This window comes from Humulus lupulus, chromosome 5 (assembly GCF_963169125.1).
Source record: "Humulus lupulus chromosome 5, drHumLupu1.1, whole genome shotgun sequence".
NCBI classification, from domain to species: Eukaryota; Viridiplantae; Streptophyta; class Magnoliopsida; order Rosales; family Cannabaceae; genus Humulus; species Humulus lupulus.
The window spans coordinates 18789592-18811978 of NC_084797.1; the positions used below are offsets into that span (position 1 = coordinate 18789592).

The following is a 22387-nucleotide window of genomic DNA, read 5'->3' on the forward strand; positions in this document are numbered from 1 at the left end:
TATTAAATAAATAAAATCAGATGTTTTTTAATATTTATCAATTTGATGATACGAGGGCTATATGTACTTGACTGTACGTGTTTCTCTTATATAGTCATCATATTTACGTATATACTATTAATATTTGAGACCTTGGAGGGCTCCTCGCTCGTCTGAGGTTTCTATTATTAGCTGCTTTTTATTTAGAACTTCTATATTAGGATCACATGTATGAATGAGCCCTCTTAATTAAGGCAAAAGTCTGTATTTAATTTCTACGTATTTTGGTTTTCTTATAGCTTTATTATTGTGAATATTAAATAGCAATACTCGCTTATAAAAGAGTGATTAGAGGAATTCAAGTTGAATGTTGGATATCACGTGTTCCAACCGAGCACGTGCCATGCATGCTATCATTTTCTTATCCCATATATGTATACGTTCATCATCTCCTCAAAAAACAATGACATTTAACTTTGTACCACAAATTATAAAACTACTCCTTAATGACTTTGGCAAATCACAACTAATTATTATAATAACTTATTATTATTATTATTAAAGTTGTTTACTTAATAATGTTAGATTAAAAATTAATCTAGATCCATAACAATCCTAATACAGAATAAATATATTGTTATATATATATTAATATAGAATCGAATATATGTACCTGCAGTCATTGTTATTTATAATCTCGATCTATCGATCTATAATCTTTAGATCTACAAAAAAAATAATAGAAATTAGAACATTATTACAAAAACACTCTTTTAGGACACTTTTTTAGGGTACTCACCTAGATGCGAGTCCTAAAAACAGCTCATGGAAATCCTAAAAACTATATGTGTCCTAAAAGTTTGATTTTTTTTTAACAAACAACTCATGGATTTTTTAAGACACTCATTGCGAGTCCTTATAGAATTTTTTTATGACATGCGGTGCAAGTGCTAAAAACTTATGAGTGTCCTAAAAGTTTGATTTTTTAACAAAAGTTAATAAAAATATAATAAATCAAATATATTTTAAAAATAAACAAAATTATGTAAATATATTTATAAAAATACGTATTAATCAATTTTTAAAACTAAATTCTCTCTCAATCACTTTCGGGAATCACTCTCATTTGTAATAATTATTTAAAAACTCTATAAGTTTAATAGTGTAATTTTTTATTATATTGTAATTTTTAAATTAAATATATTTCAAATAAATAGTAAAAAATCTTTTAAAAATTAGACGTATAATAATATTGTTTTCATAGTTAATTAAGATATTATACTGCTTGAAAAATAATAATAAACTAATTTTTAAATATTTTATTCAAGACTTGTAATAAAAAAAAAAGCAAAACTTTGAAGAAAAAAAGAATTTTAAAAGCCCAAAAATCCTAATTACAACATATTCTCACCCACTCTCTCTCTATCTTTCCCCCATACCAGCCGCATGTCCCCCCTCCCCTCTCTTCTCACCATTGCCCTCTCTTCCTATTCTTCTCCTTCTATGCGCACGGAGGTGCTTCTCCTCGGTGCACGGGCAGCTTCGACGGTGTACAACAGAGGCGCTTGGCACACAAGCACACCCAGTTTCTCCTCTATCACAAACGGTAGATGTACTTTGGATTTTTGGGTGGGAGTCTTCTCCACTTTTAGTTCAGATATATTATTGCGGAAGAAATAAAAGTGAAAAAGATTTTATTGATTGAGAAGTTGTTAAAAAATACAATAGGTGCAGAGCACCTTATATAGAAAACAAGAAGCAAAAAAACGGCAATAAGCTGAGCTAATTAATCAGTCTGTGATTAGGCCAACTAACCAACTAACAATATCCTAATTCTAATACACTACAAAAAAATAGTGTTTTAGCTACCAAAAAACTGGTAGCAAACTATGTCTTTTTGGTAGGTAATACCCTTTTTGCTACCAAAATTTTATGGTAGCTGGTTCGTAGCTAAAACCCCGTCGCTAATGGTTTCTTGCTACCAAAAAAAATTGTAGCTAATTATTCTTATTTGCTACTAATTTTTTAGTAGCTAAAAATATAAAATCTAGTAGCTAAAACACCACTTTACGGGACTACTAGAGGTTTTTTGATACTGTAATTTGGTAGCCAATTGCATTTTATTTGGTAGCTAAAGAATTTGTATCATTAAAATTTATTTTATTTTCAATCCACCAAAATCATTTTACTACCACAATTTGGTAGCAAATAATCACAAAATTAGTAGCAAATTATTTGTTTTGTACTTGAAAATTCTATACTTTTGCTACTAAAATTTAGTAGCAAAATTAATAATAAATTAAATAATATTTTTAATATATAATTTTATTAGTTTTTTAATATAATTATTTTATCAATTCTATTTTTTATTATAATATTTACAAAAAAAACATTAATAAAATATCAAAATTAATTTTTATAGAATAGATAAACAAAATACAAACTAAAAAAAAATATTTAGTAAAAAATCAATATAAAACATAATACAAAAATCTAAACACATGTCAACAATTGTTCTTTTAGTTCATATTTACATATATAAAGAAGTTGGCAGCAATTCCACTTCATGCTCCCTCTTGAAGGCTCTTTTCATTCCAATAAAAACCATTCCTGAAAATACATCACAAGCATTCAGAATTCTAAAATATTAATTTTGTGGACAATTGCAAAGAATTGCCATCCAATTTCCCACAAAAGAACTGAATTTTGACACACACAGAAAAAAAACTCAAAGCCTCTCTTAAAGCAGTTCTTCTGAGTAAGTGGCTCTTGGTTTTTCACTTGAAAATAAACATGGATTATGCATATATATATATATGAAAGAACCATAAAGACCAGACAAGCATTTAGCAGAACCATAAAGACCAGACAGAGTGTATTTCTAGCATGCCAATATCTTGAAAACATAAAATATGAAAGGACACAAAGAAAAAGATAATGAAAAATAGAAAAAGAGACGGAGAGCTACATCAACTACCTCTGCTTCATTGCTGATCTGTAATTAAATACTGAGATCCACTGAGAGACTGGACTACCTGATCGAACGTTCTTCCTAGGCTGCCCACCATCTTCTAACTCCACAAGTGATCTTCCTCTTTTTTGACCAAACTACATTTAAATATTCAACATTTAGTTGAAAAAAAAAATCATATTACTAAAAGCTAATCGATAAGCTATGACATAAGGCAACCACCTTAGGTACCCCATCAGTTCTGATTGGCCGCAGAGACGCATTAAGAGCTATGCTGCCATCAAAAAGAGAAATAAGCTTTGAATAATTGGGTTCTTCATCGAATCTCATGTTGGTCACCATCTCAAGAAATTTTTGAAAAGGAGGAGGGCACAAGCAGCATAATGTGTCAGAGAAAGTTTCCATCTTTCTCTTACAGACAAGGAACCCTTTATTGTCACCCCTGCATCTCAAGAATTTACCAAAGCATTAAAAAAAAAGAAGGTCAGCAAAATAAGATGTTTCAACTGGAAATGTAAAATGGAAACTGAAATTAACTCACAACGTAGCCCTGCCAAGGATGTTTTCCTTTAAGAAGAAATACCAAGGTATAAGCTAGCGACTCAAGATCATCCCGACGGCTCCCTGTTCTGCCTAAATGAGCATGTACACTCGCATAGCATACAGTTCCCCTATCAAAAGTCAGAAATTATATTAGGCTTCCAAAAAAAATCATGTTAAGTGAAACAACATAATCATGTTAGTATTACACAACAAGCTCAGTCCACAAACTACATGGAGAAGTAGCCTTTTTTTGGAAACCACAAAATTCATACATATCTAAAACACATAAATGTGAAACAGAAATCATGTAGTGTAAAAAAGAAACAATTGCACATTGTCAATCAAATAGTTTCAAAGATTATTTAAAGGTTCACTTAGCAACAATACATAATTACTACAAAATACTCGAATCAAATGAAAACAGAAAACTTCTGCAACATGAAAGAGGTGTATGCAACAACTACAATGGTGCCATTTCAAACCAGCAAGGAAAAAAAATTCCAAGTGATAAACGCAGCCAGTTGTTGACAGTTGTTCCAGTTAAACCATTAGGTTTCTTTTACTCAATTGATAATCTGAATGCAGTATTGCTAAGTTCTAAAAATAGGTTGAGAACAGAAAAACAAAAGAGTACCCTTTCAGGAAGCGGACTTGTGCTTCCTTCATCGTCAGCAACAGCTAGTTTTTTTGCACTTTTCTGAACTCCTAGCTCACAAACGAAAATTAAATTTCCTACTGGCAAGTCTAAACCAGTATTTCCATGAGCGTCGATTCCAGCACCAGTCAGCTTAACATTTTTACCTTGATTCATAGCTCTAGAGCCTCTCCCTCTTCCTCTACTGGTTGGCATTGCATTTTCAAAATAAGACGATGATGAATTAGCTGAATTTTACAGATAAAATATGAAGACTATGATTTTTAGAGCCTTTACCTATTCTGGTACCTGGGCAAGCAGGTGGAACTAAAACAGCAGGATTGTCTTGCACATTATTAACCCTCTTTGATCGTCGAACTCCACTTCTGGGATCAGCCATTCTATTTCATACACAAAACCTCTATCCTTTCCTACTCCACCACAATTTTTTTTGAAGAATCAAAATCCGAAGACTTCTGCCTACCACGTAAAACCAAAATGTCATTTTACAATACAAGCTTTCCAAAAGAGACAATAAGGTCATGATCGGCAAGACCCTTTATGACTTAAACTTCAAACACAGAATATCACACCAGCATAAATCAGAAAACAAACACCTGATGATCACAAATTCGGGTTGAAGTTAAGACCTTTTGTACCTATTGAGCAAAACCATGAAACACACTTAAATTACTAGATGATCTCAATATTATTCAGATATGGCAAACAGACGCTTATGATGACCATTCTACATGAAATGCAGATTTAGTTGTCACCCACAGTTTACATAGTTCAGTCACTTGTATCAAATGAAAAAAACCCTACTATTTTCCCTTCAAATATATATTTCATTCTACGATCATCTTAAAAGGTGGATGACAAAATCAGCATAATGTCTCAGAGGAAGCATCAAACTTTGAAGATTAATTAAGGTAATCTACTGTCATCCATGCTTAATTATCTATACTTAAATATTTATACTCATTAATCGAAATACACCAGAATTGAACAGAATCTCTGCTAATCCTTGAATTAGAATTTAAAATAAAGCCTAATTGGCTAAAAATTATTATCCCAATAGTATAAAAACAGAACACATATAGCCTATTTTCTATCCAACTACTCAAGTTCATATGAAGAAAAATTGGACATAAAAGACACCCCATAACTTAAAAAAATTCCAACATAAATGCACTCAATGCAGTCACTTTATTCTTTTCCTACCAATTTTTAACAAATTATACATAAACCAGAACAGAACACCCAAAATCAGCTTTCTTAAAAGCCAAGCTACCAAATACTCACTCACTTGTTCCATTACATAGATAGAAAGAAGAAGTAGAAAATAGATGAAGAAATTTCAAATTAAAGTTTTAAGAAACTAATAGAATTTCCATCCAATTTCCCACAAAAGAACTGAATTTTGACACACAAAGATAAAAAAAAACTCAAAACCTCTCTTAAAGCAGTTCTTCTCAGTAAGTGGCTCTTGGTTTTTCACTTGAAAACAACACATGGATTATAATACCAATAATGAAAAAGATGTACAAACAGAATCCTATAAAGTTGAATTCCGGAAAGCAAAAAAAGATTATCCTCTCTTGATTAGCAAGAAAAAACTATTAAGCTATACAAACCAGGGTGGTACAATAAGTGTGACAACTGAAATTTTACCCAGTGCATGGAGGAGCTGTACTGCTGCCATCACAACCTTTCCCACTTTCACCATGCTTGTAAATTCTTCTGCAGACACAAACAATGAAAAGCATGTAAAATTTTGGTACAAGAGAAATAAACTACATATATGCATTCCTCTATATTGATCAACTGGTGACTGTAAATAGCCGCAACTAGTAAAACTTTAAACCTTACAGAAATAAGCAACCTCTGCTTCTTGAATCTTGAATAATTCTTTATACACATTCAATAGAAATTATTTGACAATACAAGTGAACGAAAAAACAAAATCCTTGTGGACTTTTCAAACTCATCTTTGACATAAAAATTATGTTTCTTGCTTTGAATGTCTAAAACTCTAACCAAGTTTATAGGATTTTGTTTGTACACCAGAGAACCAAAAAAAGAGCACAAAAAGACTAAGTAAGAAGCATAAAGAAGAAGAATACTTTGTTCTTCTTCTCAAGCTTCAAGATTGATTTTTGAGTGAGAGATAGAGAAAGAAAAGATAGAGCTTTAAATCAAATGGGAATTTGAGTTTAATGGTTTGGAGTTGGAGGGGAACTTTTGCATCTTCTGTGGAGCTTTAGAGATAAAAAAATCAAACCCACCTACTAAAAACTATAAAGCAAAGAATATATTCTTTTTGAGAGAGAAACCATAGGGAGAGTGACTCTCTCCACAAACAAAGAAAGAGAGCTTAGTAAGAAGATGATCAAGAGAGAGAGAGAGTGGGCTAAAGCCTAAAGAGAGAGAGAGAGAGTGCGGACCCAAAGAGAGAGAGTGCATGGTTTTTTGTTATGTTCCGATCAAGTTTTGCTTTGGTGGGTTAGAGTGATTACAGTCAAATTCAAATATATGACTCAGCAAAACTGATTCCTATGTATGGGTCAATAATACAAATATCTTTAACATAATTTAAAAAACTAACCTATTATATATATGCATATTCAGTTTTTTAATAATTAAAAAATATTTTACTTAACTATAACCACATATTTAGGAAACAACAACCATTAATTATAAAATGTAAATTTATTTTTTATTTTTCCTAACCGTGTAAAGTAGGAAATATAATAAAAATTAATGATAAAAAAACTATTTAATATTTTCAAATTTTTATTTCATAAAATATAAATATCTCTCTATATACGTATAATCAGCCACAAATATAGGAAATAAAAGTATTAATTAAAAAAATTACAAATAACTAGTTTGAAATTTAAATTTTACTTTTTCAAGGAAGATACTATCTAAGAAAATTAATATATATAGTAAGTATCTCTTTTTCATTTCACTAGTTCATCGACATTTTGTTAAGGTATGTATGGCATATACTGATTAAATATCATGGTTATATTGATTAGATTGTTTGATTAAATTTTTTTTCTTTAAGTGCTCCAACTGGGTGTAAGGAGAAGGTAGTGACAAACAGGATTTTATTCTTTGAACCATATTTCACTAAAACAATTGATCACTACATATACTTTCTTGAAGTGTCTCTATTTTTTGAAGATTCTCTGGTTTTTATTCTCTCTTTTTTCTTATGAATGTTTTATACTTTCTTGAAGATTCATTAGGTGTTTTTTGACATTTTGATCACTCAAATCAAACACTCTTTGATGGAAATCTATAATCAAAGAAAAAAATACACAAAGAACAAGTAACTAGTTCACTTATCTTGTATGATACGCTTGTTTATTTAAAATTTATTTATTTCTCTCTATTTTAGGTGCTTCAACTGAGATATAGAGATAGATCTGGAGAGTTTTTGGTGCTTCAATTAAAACAAATATAGAAGGAACTACCAAATATCAATATCAGGTTTGAACTCCCTACTATATTTTTTTACTAAAACAATATCCATTGAAATATGATCATTATTAATAAAATATAGAGTGGTTCTACATATATCTGTTGGTATCACAGCCTTAAATCGATCCAAATTTTTTTTTCTCTCATGGCCACCACCACTAATACCAGTCCAACCATTCTCAATACAACTGAACCCAACAAAACACTAATCAGCATCAACGTTGCTGCCCAAACTCCACTAAAACTAAACTCTACCAATTATCTCTCTTGGAAACTACCACTCAAATCCTGACTATTCATTTTGGATTCGCCAAGACCAATTAATTCTTAATGCCATTATAGGTTCCATCTCACCAACAATCAATTAATTCTATATGACTAGAACAGATCAGGAAAAAAAATTAAAACCAAAGTCAAGCCTACCCAAGAACAGAACACGAAAAAAAAAACCAAGATTTACCTGTGTCAAGAGGACATTGCTGGGCTTCAGATTTCCCCATCGTAGTTTGAGAACTCTGTATAGGGGATCCCCTGGCGATTCCTTGGATTAGTTTAGAACGAGTATATTAATAAATTAATGACTGTGAAAGAACATGATTTTGTGTTTGTGTGTGTATGTGGAGATTTCTCTTACCGTGCATAAAAGCTGCCTTTAGGAATGTACTTGGAGACTAACAGTTTCTCCACTCTCCACCGAACCGCCTTATCTCGACGTCGAACGCCACAGACAGCCCAAATGACCACGGCGACCTTATAGGCTGACCCTAACCCGCCATTACCAAGCACCTCTGCCGCAGCCTTCATCAAATCTGACAACCCAGCAAAACCCTATTCATCTAACAATTATCAAATCAGTCATGGACCCTCAACTTCGAATGAGAGAGATAGAGAGAGCTAGAGTGAGAGGGAGACAGGAATACGAGAGAGAGGGGAAGAATAATGGGGTCTGGGTTTAATTTCAATTGAGTAAGAAGGAGCTAGATTTGAGAGTGTATAGGGGAATATGAAGAAGAAAATGAAATGGGGCTTTTCTTTTATTGGCTATGGTAGCTGTGCGAAAGGGTGAGAGACAGAGGGATTAGAAGACAGAAACTTAGAATTAGAGAGAGCTAGAGTGAGAGGGAGATAGGAATACGAGAGAGAGGGGAAGGTCCGTCATTTGATTTCAACTGAGAGATAGAAAGGTTAGAGATAGATGGAGCTAGGGCTTTGTGAGTGAGATGGAGCTACGGATACGAAGAAGAAAGAAGAAAACGAAAGCTTTTCGATAGGATGAGGTGTATTGGCTGAAGCCTTCCTTTTAATTTAGAAATAAAATAAAAAAGAAACATAAAATACTCAGAGAAAGGAAAATGACTAATAATGATTTAATATTAATTTAATAAAATTACTTATTTTCCTAAATAACATAACTCACTTTATATTCTATTGATAGAAATACCCCGTTTGAATTAGTAAAATTTCAAAGTTAATTATGTGGTGGTATATTTTTTCGATTGTGGAATGAGCTTCTTTATTATTAATTTTTCTAAAAAAGTATTTTATATTGTGTACAAACTTTATCAACTTTACTATTGTGAGACATTCTATTAATTTTTCCTTTCTTTTTGATAATTAATTTTAATTAAAGTTGGAATTTAAGAAATCTTCTAGTGTTTGTAAAAAAAAATTGTAGCGAAATTACCCAATATTTTTTTATTAGTTTAAGTATTCAAGATTTTTTTCGTTGAAACTACTCATGTATCCAAAATCTAAGATAGTAGTCACTCATTTTGGAATTGAGATAGATTTAATACTTGACTGATTTTTGTGTCAATTACAAATAAACCAATAAAGCATAAAAAAAATCAAACACGTGATATGTAGGGGATTTAGGTTATTAATTAGTCCTAGTGCACGAGCTAATTGTATTGAGAAATAAGAATTTGCAAAACTTAAGAGGGTGTTTGGCACCTTAACTAAAAAACTGTTTTTTGTTTTTAAAAGCTAAAAGCTGTTTTTCGAAAACAAGTTGGAGTGTTTGACATTGTTTTCATAAAACAATTTTTAAAAACAAAGTTACAAAAAACAGAAAATTTTGAGAACAACAAAAAGATGTTTTCTATTGTTCTCAAATTTTATTTCCTAACTTTCTCACTTCTTATTTTTCATCATTTTTTCTTTCGAATTATTTTATCTCATTATTTATTACAAACTTTTAAAATATTTTTCTCTTTGTAAATATATTTGTTAATTTTTTATTTAAGATTTTAAAAAAATAAAACTAAAAAAAATTGTTTTCATAAAACATTAACCAAACATCTCTTGTTTTTTGAAAACTACAAAAATAGTTTTTTGTTCTCATTTCTAATAACAAAATTTTGAAAACAAAAAATAGAAAACAATGCCAAACAGGCCCTAAGTTCTTTAGAGGTTTATTAGGTCGCATTTTTGCATGCACTAAACAAGTGATACTCTAACCTTATTTATAGGCAGTTGAGAGGATTAAGCTCATTAGTGTCTGATTAGAATAAAATTCCCTTAATAGGTTTAAGCTTATTATTTTGGTTTTGGTATCATTGAACCTTATAATTCTATATATTTAATTATTTTAAATTTGAATTTATACTAGGATTTTCTAAAGTTTTTTGGTTTTTTTATTTTTATTTTAATTTAGTAATTAAATTTGTTTCATGAATAATAATTTTAGTATTTATTCTTTTAAAAATAAAATTTTAAAATTTTTGTTAAATGATTTTTAATTTTTTTTATTAGATTTTAAATAAATTTTTAATATTTGAATTAATTTTTTTGAATAAAAAAATAATGGCATGTACCAATTAAAGACTTACACATATGTGTCTATTTGGCACTTAAATTAAACACATTTATAAAAAAAAATATGCATGTAATAGAGTAGGACAAGAAACACTTATACTAATATCCTACCCTATACGTGCATCAAATACATGTTTTTTGTACCATAACTCTATCATACCCTATAACTACAATTCAAGGGCTAATTACGTATTTTATTTTTCTCAATGTAGTATAATCCATCGTCTACTTGTTCGAAAGATAATAGAGAAATGATAGATAAAAGTTGGATTTTCCAAAAGAATAGATTATCAGTGGAGTATTTTGATGGACTTAAGAGTTTTATTAAGTTATCAACTTTGCATTTAAATGGTGAAAATAAGATTCAATGTCCATGTGTTTCATGTATGAACTTATATTATCATGACATAGAGACAATTGAGCGTCATATATTCGTAAAAGGATTTTATACCAAATATGTTATGTGGGAGTTTCACGGGGAAGATATCACAGAAGTAAACGAACATCAAGAAGAAGTAGAACCAAACAGTGAAGAGGACATACCATATGACAGTGATGATGATGAAGACAATGACGATATGAGACCAGCATTAGAAGATTTAGCTAGTCAATATCATAGGAAGAGTGATTTTGTGAACCTTGGAGATTCAAATGAGCACAATGATGAAAGGAATACATTGCCTGACTTATTTGCAGAAGCAGAAAAGAAGTTATACTTTGGATGTACAACGCTCTCAATCTTAACATTTATTGTTAATCTAATTCACATTAAAGTGATGTGTGGTTGGAGTAACAAATCATTTGATTTGTTGCTCGACTTACTTTCAAAAGCATTTCCCAAAGACAATAAAATTCCACGATCTTATTATGACGGTAAGAAAATGTTGCGTGATCTTGGTTTAGGGTACGAAACTATTCATGTATGTGAGTATGATTGTGATTTATTTTGGAAAGAGAATAAAAATGCTGAAAGATGTCCTATATGTGGTCATGAACGATACAAATTCCAAGGAACTAAAGGCAAGAAGATCCCACACAAAAAGATGCAATATTTTCTTATAACTCCACGACTACAGAGACTTTTTATGTCACGCCATACATCATCTGATATGAGGTGGCATAAGGAAGAACATGTTGATACAGAAGGTGTACTTAGACACCCGGCAGATGCAGAGGTTTGGAAGGATTTTGATAGACAATATCCAGATTTTGCAAAAGAATCTAGAAATGTAAGGCTTGGATTTGCAACAGATGGGTTCAATCCATTCGGTGATTTATCAAACTCATACAGTATGTGGCCAGTGTTACTAATGCCATATAACATGCCGCCATGGAGATGCATGAAACGAGAATTCTTAATGATGGCATTATTGATTCCGGGACGTCGTGCTCCAGGAAAAGACATAGATGTGTATTTACAACCTCTGATCGATGAGCTGAAAGAGCTATGGGAAAATGATGTACGTACTTTTTATATTATTGATAAAGAATATTTTACAATGCGTGCAGCAATATTGTGGACGATCCATGATTTTCCAGCATATGGTACTGTATCTGGGTATAGCACTCAAGGTTATAAAGCTTGTCCTGTTTGTGAAGATGACACATCTTCATTTCGAATAAGAAGAAAAACATGTTTCATGGGTCATTGTCGATATTTGTGTCCGAACCACCAATGGCGCAATGATATGGAGTATGATGGTACAATCGAACGGCGTTCACCTCCAAGATTTTTAACAGGAGATGAAATCTTAGATAAATTAAAAGGTGTATGGAAATGTAGGGCAGGTAAAAATGATAAGATCATTAAGGACAATAAGCAACAAATGAAGGATGCATGTTATGAAAATAACACGAACTGGAGGCGAAAAAGTATTTTTTGGGAGTTAGAATATTGGCCTAAATTAAAACTAAGACATAATTTGGATGTGATGCATATTGAGAAAAATATATGTGATAGTGTAGTTAGTACAATATTTAGTATTGATGGGAAGTCTAAAGATACTGAAAAGGCAAGACTTGATTTACAAGATTTAAATATTCATAAGCAGCTACACATGAAAAAGAAGGGGAACAAATGATTCAAACCAGTAGCATGCTATACATTATCAGCGAAGGAACGACAAGAATTTTGTACGTTCATAAAGTCCGTAAAATTTCCTGATGGATATGCTGCAAATATTTCTCGGAATGTTAACATGAAAGATGGAAAGTTATTTGGGTTGAAAAGTCATGATTGTCATATTTTATTACAGAGGTTGTTACCTATTGGTTTAAGGCCATATTTGAAAAAGAAAGTAATGGATGCTATTGCTGAGTTGTCGTTATTCTTCAAAAAGCTATGTGCGAGGACATTATGTGTGAAAGACTTAGACGAATTGGAAAAGGGCGTTGTACTCACGCTGTGTAAATTAGAAAGTATCTTTCCTCCTGCCTTCTTTGATGTGATGATTCATCTTATGGTTCACTTGCCATTAGAAGCTAAGTTAGGTGGTCCAGTACAAATGCGATGGATGTATTCAATCGAAAGGTAACTAAATCTATAACTTAAGTTTAAAAAATTAAATAATCATTGAATACAATTCTTTATTACTATATATTTAAATCATAATTAATTTCAGAGAATTAGGTCATTTGAAAAAATATGTGAAAAACAAAGCTCGACCTGAAGGTTCTATTGCAGAAGGATACATTATTACTGAGGCACTAAACTTTTGTTCAATGTATCTTTGTGGAATGGAAACACGCTTTAATCGTCCTGAGCGCAATCCTGATTACCTTGGAATTAGAAAACAATCGACACTGTCAATATTCAACATGCCTACAAGACCATTTGGAAGGCAATCATCCATCACACTAACTCAAGATCAACGAACCCAAGTTCAATGGTACATTTTGAATAATTGTCTTGAGTTGGAACCATATTTAACGTAAGTTTATAATTTTATTTTTTAAATTCTAACAACATTTAGGTTTTAGCATAAAAATAATCTTTCATAGTACTTATTGTGAACACAGAGAACATAGATTATTCTTACAATCTCAAGGAATTATGGTTATCAATCAAGTGCAAAAAAATGAATTTTCAACATGGTTTGAAAATAAAGTAAGTTTAAATATCAATGTTTGATATTCTAAATTTTTTATTTGTCTTGATCTTACATTTATAATTGTATCTGCCATCACAGATAAAAAAAATGAATGAAACAATATCTGGTAAAGCACAGGAAGATTTGTATGCAATGCAACCAAGTTTTTTGGCTTGTACATATGCTGGTTGTATGTTTAATGGAGTTCGATACGATACAAAAAGTCGAGATGAAAGACTTTTAACTCAAAACTACGGTGTTCATGTTGAAGCAAAATGATGGAAATATATGTGATTTTTATGGTGTCATCAATGAAATTTGGGAAGTACATTACCTATATTTGAACAAAGTTATATTGTTCAAATGCTCTTGGTACAATACCAATGGAAGTGATAGAATGTACTATGAATATAACTTTACTAGTATCAACATCAACACAGAATGGTTTGAAGATGAACCATTTGTTCTTGCCAATCAATTAAGTTTGGTTTTTTATTTGGATGACATTAAAAAAAGTAAAGATAATAAAGATTGGAAAGTGGTACAAAAAGTAAATCATCGTCACATCTAGGATATACCATCAAAGCCAATGGATGGTGAAGTTGATGATGAAGATCCAACTATCAACAGTTCTGAAGCATATCAAGAAGAATCTTCGAATGACATTGGCGTGAATTTTGATTCAACGACAAATGATACTAATCTTATTCGGGATGATATTGAAGATATAGAATGTGATAATCATCAATTGTTCAATGAACTTCAAATAAATCATAATGATCAAGTTCAAAGTGATATAAACAGTGACGATACCGATGAAGAAGCTTTACTCGATGATTCTGAAGATATAACTTTGAGTGATGAAATTGATTTACTATAAAGTGTGTTATTATTTTTATTTTTTGTAAAGTTTTGAATATGCAAATTTATTATATGCTAATAAAAAAATTATATTTTTTAGATTTTTAATCATGACAAATGAGAAGTATCTCGATCCACCAATAACTACTAGAAGGGTGTTTGGCCGTAAGAGGACGCATATTAAATCTTCATCATCTACACAGTCTCCTCCTCGTTTTCCATGTTCTTCCAATGATGATTCAATAACACCATTAAATGATGAAACACACAAGTCCTTAGAAGGTATAAATGGTTTATGTACAACTTATGATAATATATACATTAAAAATTTATGAAAATAGTTATGATTATAAGTAATATAACAATTATTTGACAGAATCAAGGAAGAGAACTCGTGGCCCTACTCGTGGGGATGGTGTCAGGCGCTTATTAAAGGATGATGCAAGTAAGTTAAAGATTTCCTATAAAAAAGGAGAACTTCGAGTTCATGGGACTCATGCCACTGCATTTGCAAACATTGTTGGTGTAAATGTACGCCATCATGCTCCACTTCAATATAGTGGATGGGCTAAAGTTCCTCCAGAAGATAAGAAAGTCGTATATGCTCGTATCATGGTATGTTTATGTTACCATACTTTTTTTATAATATTTTTTGCATGACAATTTATTTTTTGAAATTCTTTTTGCAGGATGTATTCGAGATGGATTTTAAAAAAGATCCATATCTTGAAACTATTTGCAATCACTATTGTTCAGAGCGCTATAAAGATTATCGTAATAATTCTCACAGAGAGTACAAGAATATCATCAAAGAAGGTAAGAATTCATTAGAAAATCGGCCTGTGAAATTGGTGCTAAGAGATGAAGATTGGCGATGGATGTGCAATAAATGTTTCTCTAACGAAGAATGGAAGGTATCCTACATTTCTTGAATTATTTGTACACATTTCATCATTTTTAATTCTTAAAACTCACATGAAAAGTATTTTGTAGAAAAAGTCAATTGCAGGGTCAAAAAATAGATCAAGTGTTTCTTTTATGCATTCTGGTGGAACTAAGTCATTTATTCAGTATTTACATGAGGAGGTAAACATATATTTGGCATAATATCATTGTAATTTTCTTATATTTAATGCTATTAATTATTTAAATGCATTACAGAAATCAAATCAAATAATGGATGACAAAGTACAACAAGAAACAATGAAGTTTGGAGAGATTGAAATGTTTCAAAAAACTCATTGTACAATTAAGAATGAGTGGACCCACAGAATAGCCGAGGACAAATATGTATGTTCGACTTTTAAAAATTATGAATTTTTACCTTCTAAATTTTGTAAAACTATTACACTATTATTTTGTTGTTATTGTAGAAGGAAATGGTAGAGTTACGAAAAGAGAAACTCATTCAATTTGAAGATGGATTGTTACTAGTAGTGGATGAGGCTGCTATATACAGGCAAGTTTTAGGCGAAGAAAAATATGGTTGGTTACGAGGTTTTGGTCCTATACACAGAAAGAAGATGTCAACCCAGTTATCATCCAAAGGTGAAGAGATTGAAGATGAACGTTTGAAGAAATTAGAGAAAATCGTTGAAGATCTTAAAAATGAACAAAATAACAACATTGCAAGAATTGTTCAAGAGAATATGGAGAAGTTCTACAAATCACAACAAAGTTGATTATTAGAACAAAGAGCATTAGAGTCACAAATCACACCTCCTCCATCAATGGTTTTATTAAATTTTAAGTTTTAAATTTTAAATTTTAAATCCAATATTACATATAATTTATGATGTTTTTTTCTAATCAATTATTAATTTTATATTTTGTTTCAGAATAAACAACATAGTCTTTCACCACAATGGGAGCCATGTAAAGGAAAAGATCAACCTTCTTCTTCACAAACTCTCAATACATCCTCCACAAGTTTAAAGGAAGTGCAAAAATCTCCAATTCCATTTGAGATGCCCAAGGATGCTCCAAAGAGTGTGAAAGTTGTATTACTAGCTGTTTGACTTTATGAACCTTCACACACATTTCGTATTGCCATGGACCCAGAAATTTTGGATAGTGATCAATACTTATTTATTTCACCTGAAGATGTGATTCACCTTGGCACCATGACAGACATTGGAGCTCCTTGTATAACATTTTGGATCAGGCAAAAAAGAAATACCTTTCACATAATTCTCATGCACAAAATAACATTATTTGTCTTACAAATTCAATTGTAATATTTAGGATCTTACATCAAAAGTTGGAAAAAGCAAATCGAGCACAATATTTTCGTTTCTTTCATCCAACTTTGGCTTTGGATTCGTGTCAAACACAAAATGCAATATCAATGGCAAATCGCTTGGAAGACACAGAAACAGGATAATTTTGGTTGCTTCATATTCATATTGGGTAAGATTTATTTATTTATTTAACTAATTACATTATCAATATCTTAATTTATATACAATATCGTATTTTATGGTCAGCAGATATCATTGGATGCTAGTAATAATTGATCCATTGCGTGATACATGCTATTGGCTTTATCCAATTACACTACCCCCACGAAACGAAATTAAAAGTCTAATGGCAATGTAAGTTAAATAGTGATATGGATTAGTCTTATTTATTTTTTACTTTAAATTTATTATTAAATATTTTATTTCTTTATTAGGGCTTTTGATTACTACAATACCTCCAAAAATAGGCAACCAAAAGAGATTACATGGAAATCTATAAAGGTAAGTTATAAAATAATATCACATAATATATATTACATTTGATAGTTACTTTAAAAGATTACAATATAATATTGTATTGAAAATTTAAATTATCAATATCTTTTAATCTTGTCATTTACATTTTATGAATTTCTGCAGTGTCCTCAAAAACCATCGAATATTGAGTGTGGATATTATGTAATGACATATATGCGTGACTTTTGCATGAATCCTAGACCTATCAATTGGTTAACTACTCATGTAAGATGTATATAAATACTGTTGAAATATAATATTTTGTTATTATATTATACAATTGACTAATATTCATTATTACTTACATTTATTTATTACAGTGCAAAGAGAAGATGAAAGATTACACAAAACAAAATATTGATCAAATTCGAGTGGAGTGGGCTGACGAATTCATAGAATTGGTTGACTAATTCTAATGAGCAATACTATAGTTCCTTCTCCAATTTTCATTTTCAAAAGTTGTATCCAAAGAGTTTTGTGGTTCTAGTTTTTTATTTATTTTGAATAGTTTTATAGTCACTATGCTCTTTTTTCCCCCAAGAGGCTTTTTCCCATTGGATTTTCCATTTTGCGTTTTTTAACCAAGGCTTGCCATAGGTTCAATGCAATATCTTTGTTTTAGGAAAGTTATATGCATCCCTATACATGACTTATGTAGTTTCTTACTTTTATTTTCCTTTGAGTTTGTTATTGTACTTATGATATTTTTAATTTTATCTTTTGATTTTGTCCATATACATTTAGTTAGTTTTTTTTACCTTAATCTTATTTTTTTTAAAATAAAATTATTTTACGAATTAAAATATTATTAATTTGTTGAGAGTCCATAACACAAATCTAAATTTAATTACTTTATGTTTGGTATTCTTATATATTTTTTTACATTATAATTTTTATTGTGTACTTTCTCTACCAATACTTTTGTACCAAAAATACTACTACTAGAAATATTTTATTTGCTAGTGCCAAAATATGATATAATTTAGTAGCAATAAATTTATTTCTATTACCAAAGAATTGATCACTAAATGGGAAAAAAACAAAGATAAAATCATATAAAATGCATCAATTTTATATTTGGTGCTAATATTTAATTTTAGCTACCAAAAAATATTGGTAGCTGACAATATAAATATGCTACCAAATATTTTGGTAGCAGACGTATTTAGTATCATTTAATTATAATTTGCTACTAAATCATTTTGCTACCAAGATTTAGTAGCAAATTTATTCATTGGTGCCAATAATATTAGCTACAAAAGAACATTGGTAGCTGAAAATATAAATATGCTACCAAAATATTTGGTAGCAGTAATATCTGGTATTGTATGATTAGAATTCACTACCAAATCATTTTGCTACCAAAATTTAGTAGCAAATGGTAATTAACTGCTACCAAAAATATTTGGTAGCTAAAACTTTTGTAGCTAAAAACATGATTTCTTGTAGTGATATCCCCCTCTCAAGGTGGACTGTATATGTCAGATACAGACATCTTGCTGATATGAAGAGAAAGAGTTGTGGAAGGGAGTGGTTTGGTGAAAGCATCAGCAAGTTGTAAGGCACTGCTGACTGGTATCAATCGGATGGTGGAGTTGTTGATCTTGTCACGGATGAAGTGGCAGTCGAGCTCGATATGCTTAGTACATTCATGAAAAGTTGGATTGTTGGCGATGTGGATGGCGGATTGATCATCACGGTAGATGAAGGCTGGGGTGTTTTGTGGAATATGCAGATCTGCAAGTAGATACTGAAGCCATGTAATTTCACTGGTGGTAGCAGCAAGAGCACGATATTCTGCCTCTGCGGAACTTTTTGAGATAGTTTGTTGTTTCTTCGTGCGCCAGGAGATGAGGCTATCTCCTAAAAATATGCAGAACCCAGTAGTGGATCGACGAGTGATAGGACATGAGGCCCAGTCTGAGTCTGAGAAGCCTCTGAGATGGAGAGAAGAAGTAGCTGAGTATAACAAACCTTGACCAGGGCAACCCTTTAAGTATCTCAACAAGTGATGAACAGCTTGCATATGAGTGGTTCGGGGAGCAGACATTAATTGACTCAAATAATTGACGGCATAGGTAATATCTGGTCGTGAAAGAGTGAGATAGAGAAGCCTGACAATGAGTTGATGATAAGGTGAAGGATCTACCAGTGGTTCACCTTGAAGATTGTCTAACTTGGCACGAGGATCCATACGTGTTTTGGATGGTTTGCTTCCTATGTAACCAGTAACTTCAAGAAGTTGTAAGGTATATTTTCGTTGGGAAAGAAAAAGACCTTTTTTTGCTCGTGCAATTTCAAAGCCGAAGAAATATTTCAGCTTCCCAAGAGCTTTTAATTTGAATTGTTTATGAAGGTTGTCTTGTAACTGTTGGAGAGTTGATATGTTTGGGCCGGTGATGATAATGTCGTCCACGTAAACAAGCAAGGCAATGAAGGTGTCATTGGATCCTTTTGTGAATAAGGTGTAGTCGGCCTGTGATTGCTTGAAACCTTCAAGAAACAGAGCTTCGGACAGCTTCTTATACCATTGTCGAGATGATTGTCGTAGTCCATAGATTGATTTGTGCAGCTTATAAACCAAGTTGTCATCTGTAACAAAAGAAGAGGGAAGTGTTAGACCTTTCGGTAAAGTCATGTAAACTTCTTCGTTGAGATCTCCGTTAAGAAAAGCATTGTTGACGTCTATTTGAAGAGTGTGCCATTGTTTGATGGTGGAAATTGCAAGCAGCAGTTTGAATGTGACCATTTTAGCCACAGGTGAGAATGTGTCAAAGAAGTCCAAGCCCTCTTGCTGTGTGTAGCCTTGAGCGACGAGGCGGGCTTTGTATCGTTCTATAGATCCGTCACTATTGTATTTTATTTTGTAGACCCATCTGTAACCTATTGCTCTTTTGTTGGGAGGAAGAGGCATGACAGTCCAAGTTTTGTTGGCGTGAAGAGCATCTAGTTCAACATCCATGGCATCTAGCCACTGTTTGTATTGGATGGTCTGACTATAGGACTGAGGCTCAAGATGAGATGAAACTGCAAAAATAAAAGCTTTGCGAGAATCTGAAATCTTAGAGTAAGAAATAAAATTGTTAATATGATGAGGTGTAGAGGAATGATCCTGTATAAGATAAGGACATTCAAAATCCCGTAGGTAGCTAGGTGGTTTAGGAATCCTGCTGGTCCTTCGTAGAGGTGGTGCAGGTGCATCTGGTGAATATGGAGACTCATTGGTTTGTGCCATTTGATCTGGTAAAGTGGTAACTGAATCTATTGGAGATGGATCTGTACTGAAGGAGTTTTTATCCTGCAAATATTGGTTAGATATAGAAGAATCTGAAGTATGCAAAGGATAGTCATGAGTGGGAGTATTTGAGATGTGATGAGAGGGTAATACAAGTTGTGGAAAGGGATCAACATCTGTAGTTGTATCATTAAGCTTATGGAAAGGAAATATGTGCTCATGAAATATAACATTTCTAGAAACAAAAAACTGCTTGGAATTAATATCATATAACCTATATCCTTTGATGCCTTAAGGGTATCCCATGAAAACACAAGTTCGTGCTCTTGGAGTAAACTTGGTTCTGTGAGCAGTAAGAGTAGAAGCAAAGGCCAAACAACCAAATGACCTGAAATGATCATACTCAGGTGGTTTTTTAAACAAAATCTCAAAGGGTGTTTTGTTTTGTAAATTTGGTGTTGGGAGTCGGTTTATGATGTAAACAGTAGTAAGGATGCATTCACTCCAGAATTTGATAGGTAAATGTGCATGAAAATATAAAGCTCTTGCAACATTTAGTAGATGCTGATGTTTTCTTTCAGCAACGGGATTTTGTTCGGGTGTTTCTACACATGTAAAATCATGTAAGATCCCATGTTTAGAAAACAAATCTTTGAAAACAAGTTCTGGAGCATTATCCGATCTGAAACACTTAAAAATGCAATTAAACTGAGTTTGAACATAAGATAAGAACTGTAGTATAATAATGGTAGCATCTGATTTTTGGTGTAGCATATAAATCCAAGTAAATCTAGAATGATCATCAACAAGGGTAAGGAAAAATTTATGATTAGAATGTGAAGAAATGTGGTAAGGTCCCCATATATCACAATGTATTAAATCAAAAACATGAGTAGCAAAAGTATTATTCTTTGGAAATGGCAATTTCTTTTGTTTTTCCATAGGACAAATATAGCAAGGCACATTTTTATGCAAAGAAGTAGTATTACAATGTAAGCTAGAACTGAGTAAATCCAAGTATTTATTAGACAAATGACCAAGTCTTGAATGCCATGTCTCAGCAGAAACAGATAAAACGTAAGATGATGTTGGTGAAGGATCCAATATGTAGAGACCACTGTTGGATTCACCCTTTCCAATCATCTTCTTGCTGTGTGTCCTGTATATAAAAACTATTAGTTGAAAAATTGACTGTAATGGGGGCAACAGCAGTGAGAAAACTGACTGAAATGATATTGTATTTGAAAGTGGGAACATATAAAACATCAGTTAGAATAAGATGTTCATTGACTGCAACAGATCCACTTAGGTTCACCAATAAAGACTCATTATTGGGTAAAATAAGTTTAATTGTAGATATAGGGAAAATCATTGAAACAGATGGATGTTAGAACATATATGTCTTGTAGCACCTAAATCTACAATCCAAGATCCACTTAAAGGAGGCACAGAATGATGGGATAAGATAATACCTGTGTTACCTGTTGAGGAACTAGGATCTTGCATACCAGATTGTTGTCCAGCCAAAAGATTGAGTAGTTGCTGGTATTGTGTGGCTGTTAACTGAGGGAGTAGCGCATGATTCTCCATGGTGTTCGAACTAACTTCACTATCTGTTTGAATCTGATTAGCTGAGGCATCTTTGGGTTTATTTTTGTTGTAACTAGGAGGATAACCATGCAATTTGTAGCATCTCTCTATTGTGTGTCCAAGAATGTTGCAGTGCGTACAAAAAGGTCGATTCCTTTTTGGTGGGTAAGTTTTGGAACTTTGAGAATCTGACTTGTGAGAAGAAGATCTGTCACCTTGAAAAGCAAATGCCATGGTGGGATTAGAATCTGTAGTAGTGGTGGTATGTCCTCTTTGGTTTTCTTCTTGAGCAACCAAGTGAAAAACCCTGTTGACTTCAGGCAACGGATCCATGAGTAAGATGTTTCCACGCACTTGAAAAAAGAAATCGGAAATTCCCATAAGAAATGACATTATGTACTCCATGTGATAGTGGTCTTT

At 31.9% G+C, this 22387-nt stretch overlaps 2 protein-coding genes across 2 annotated transcripts; one reads left to right on the forward strand and one right to left on the reverse strand.

The window, feature by feature from the left end:
* Window positions 1-2861: 2861 nt before the first annotated feature.
* Window positions 2862-3557, reverse strand: LOC133780299 (casein kinase 1-like protein HD16). Its single transcript, XM_062220120.1, has 2 exons — window positions 3173-3557; window positions 2862-3087 (listed from the first exon to the last, which is right to left on the reverse strand). Exons 1-2 carry the CDS (start codon window positions 3353-3355, stop codon window positions 2953-2955), a joined length of 318 nt encoding a protein of 105 aa, XP_062076104.1. The 5' UTR covers window positions 3356-3557; the 3' UTR covers window positions 2862-2952.
* A 7340-nt stretch (window positions 3558-10897) lies between these two features.
* On the forward strand, window positions 10898-13804 carry LOC133778915 (uncharacterized). Its single transcript, XM_062218926.1, has 4 exons — window positions 10898-12224; window positions 12549-12966; window positions 13455-13542; window positions 13625-13804. The coding sequence occupies exons 1-4, from the start codon at window positions 10898-10900 to the stop codon at window positions 13802-13804; spliced, it is 2013 nt and encodes a 670-aa protein (XP_062074910.1).
* Window positions 13805-22387: the final 8583 nt, after the last annotated feature.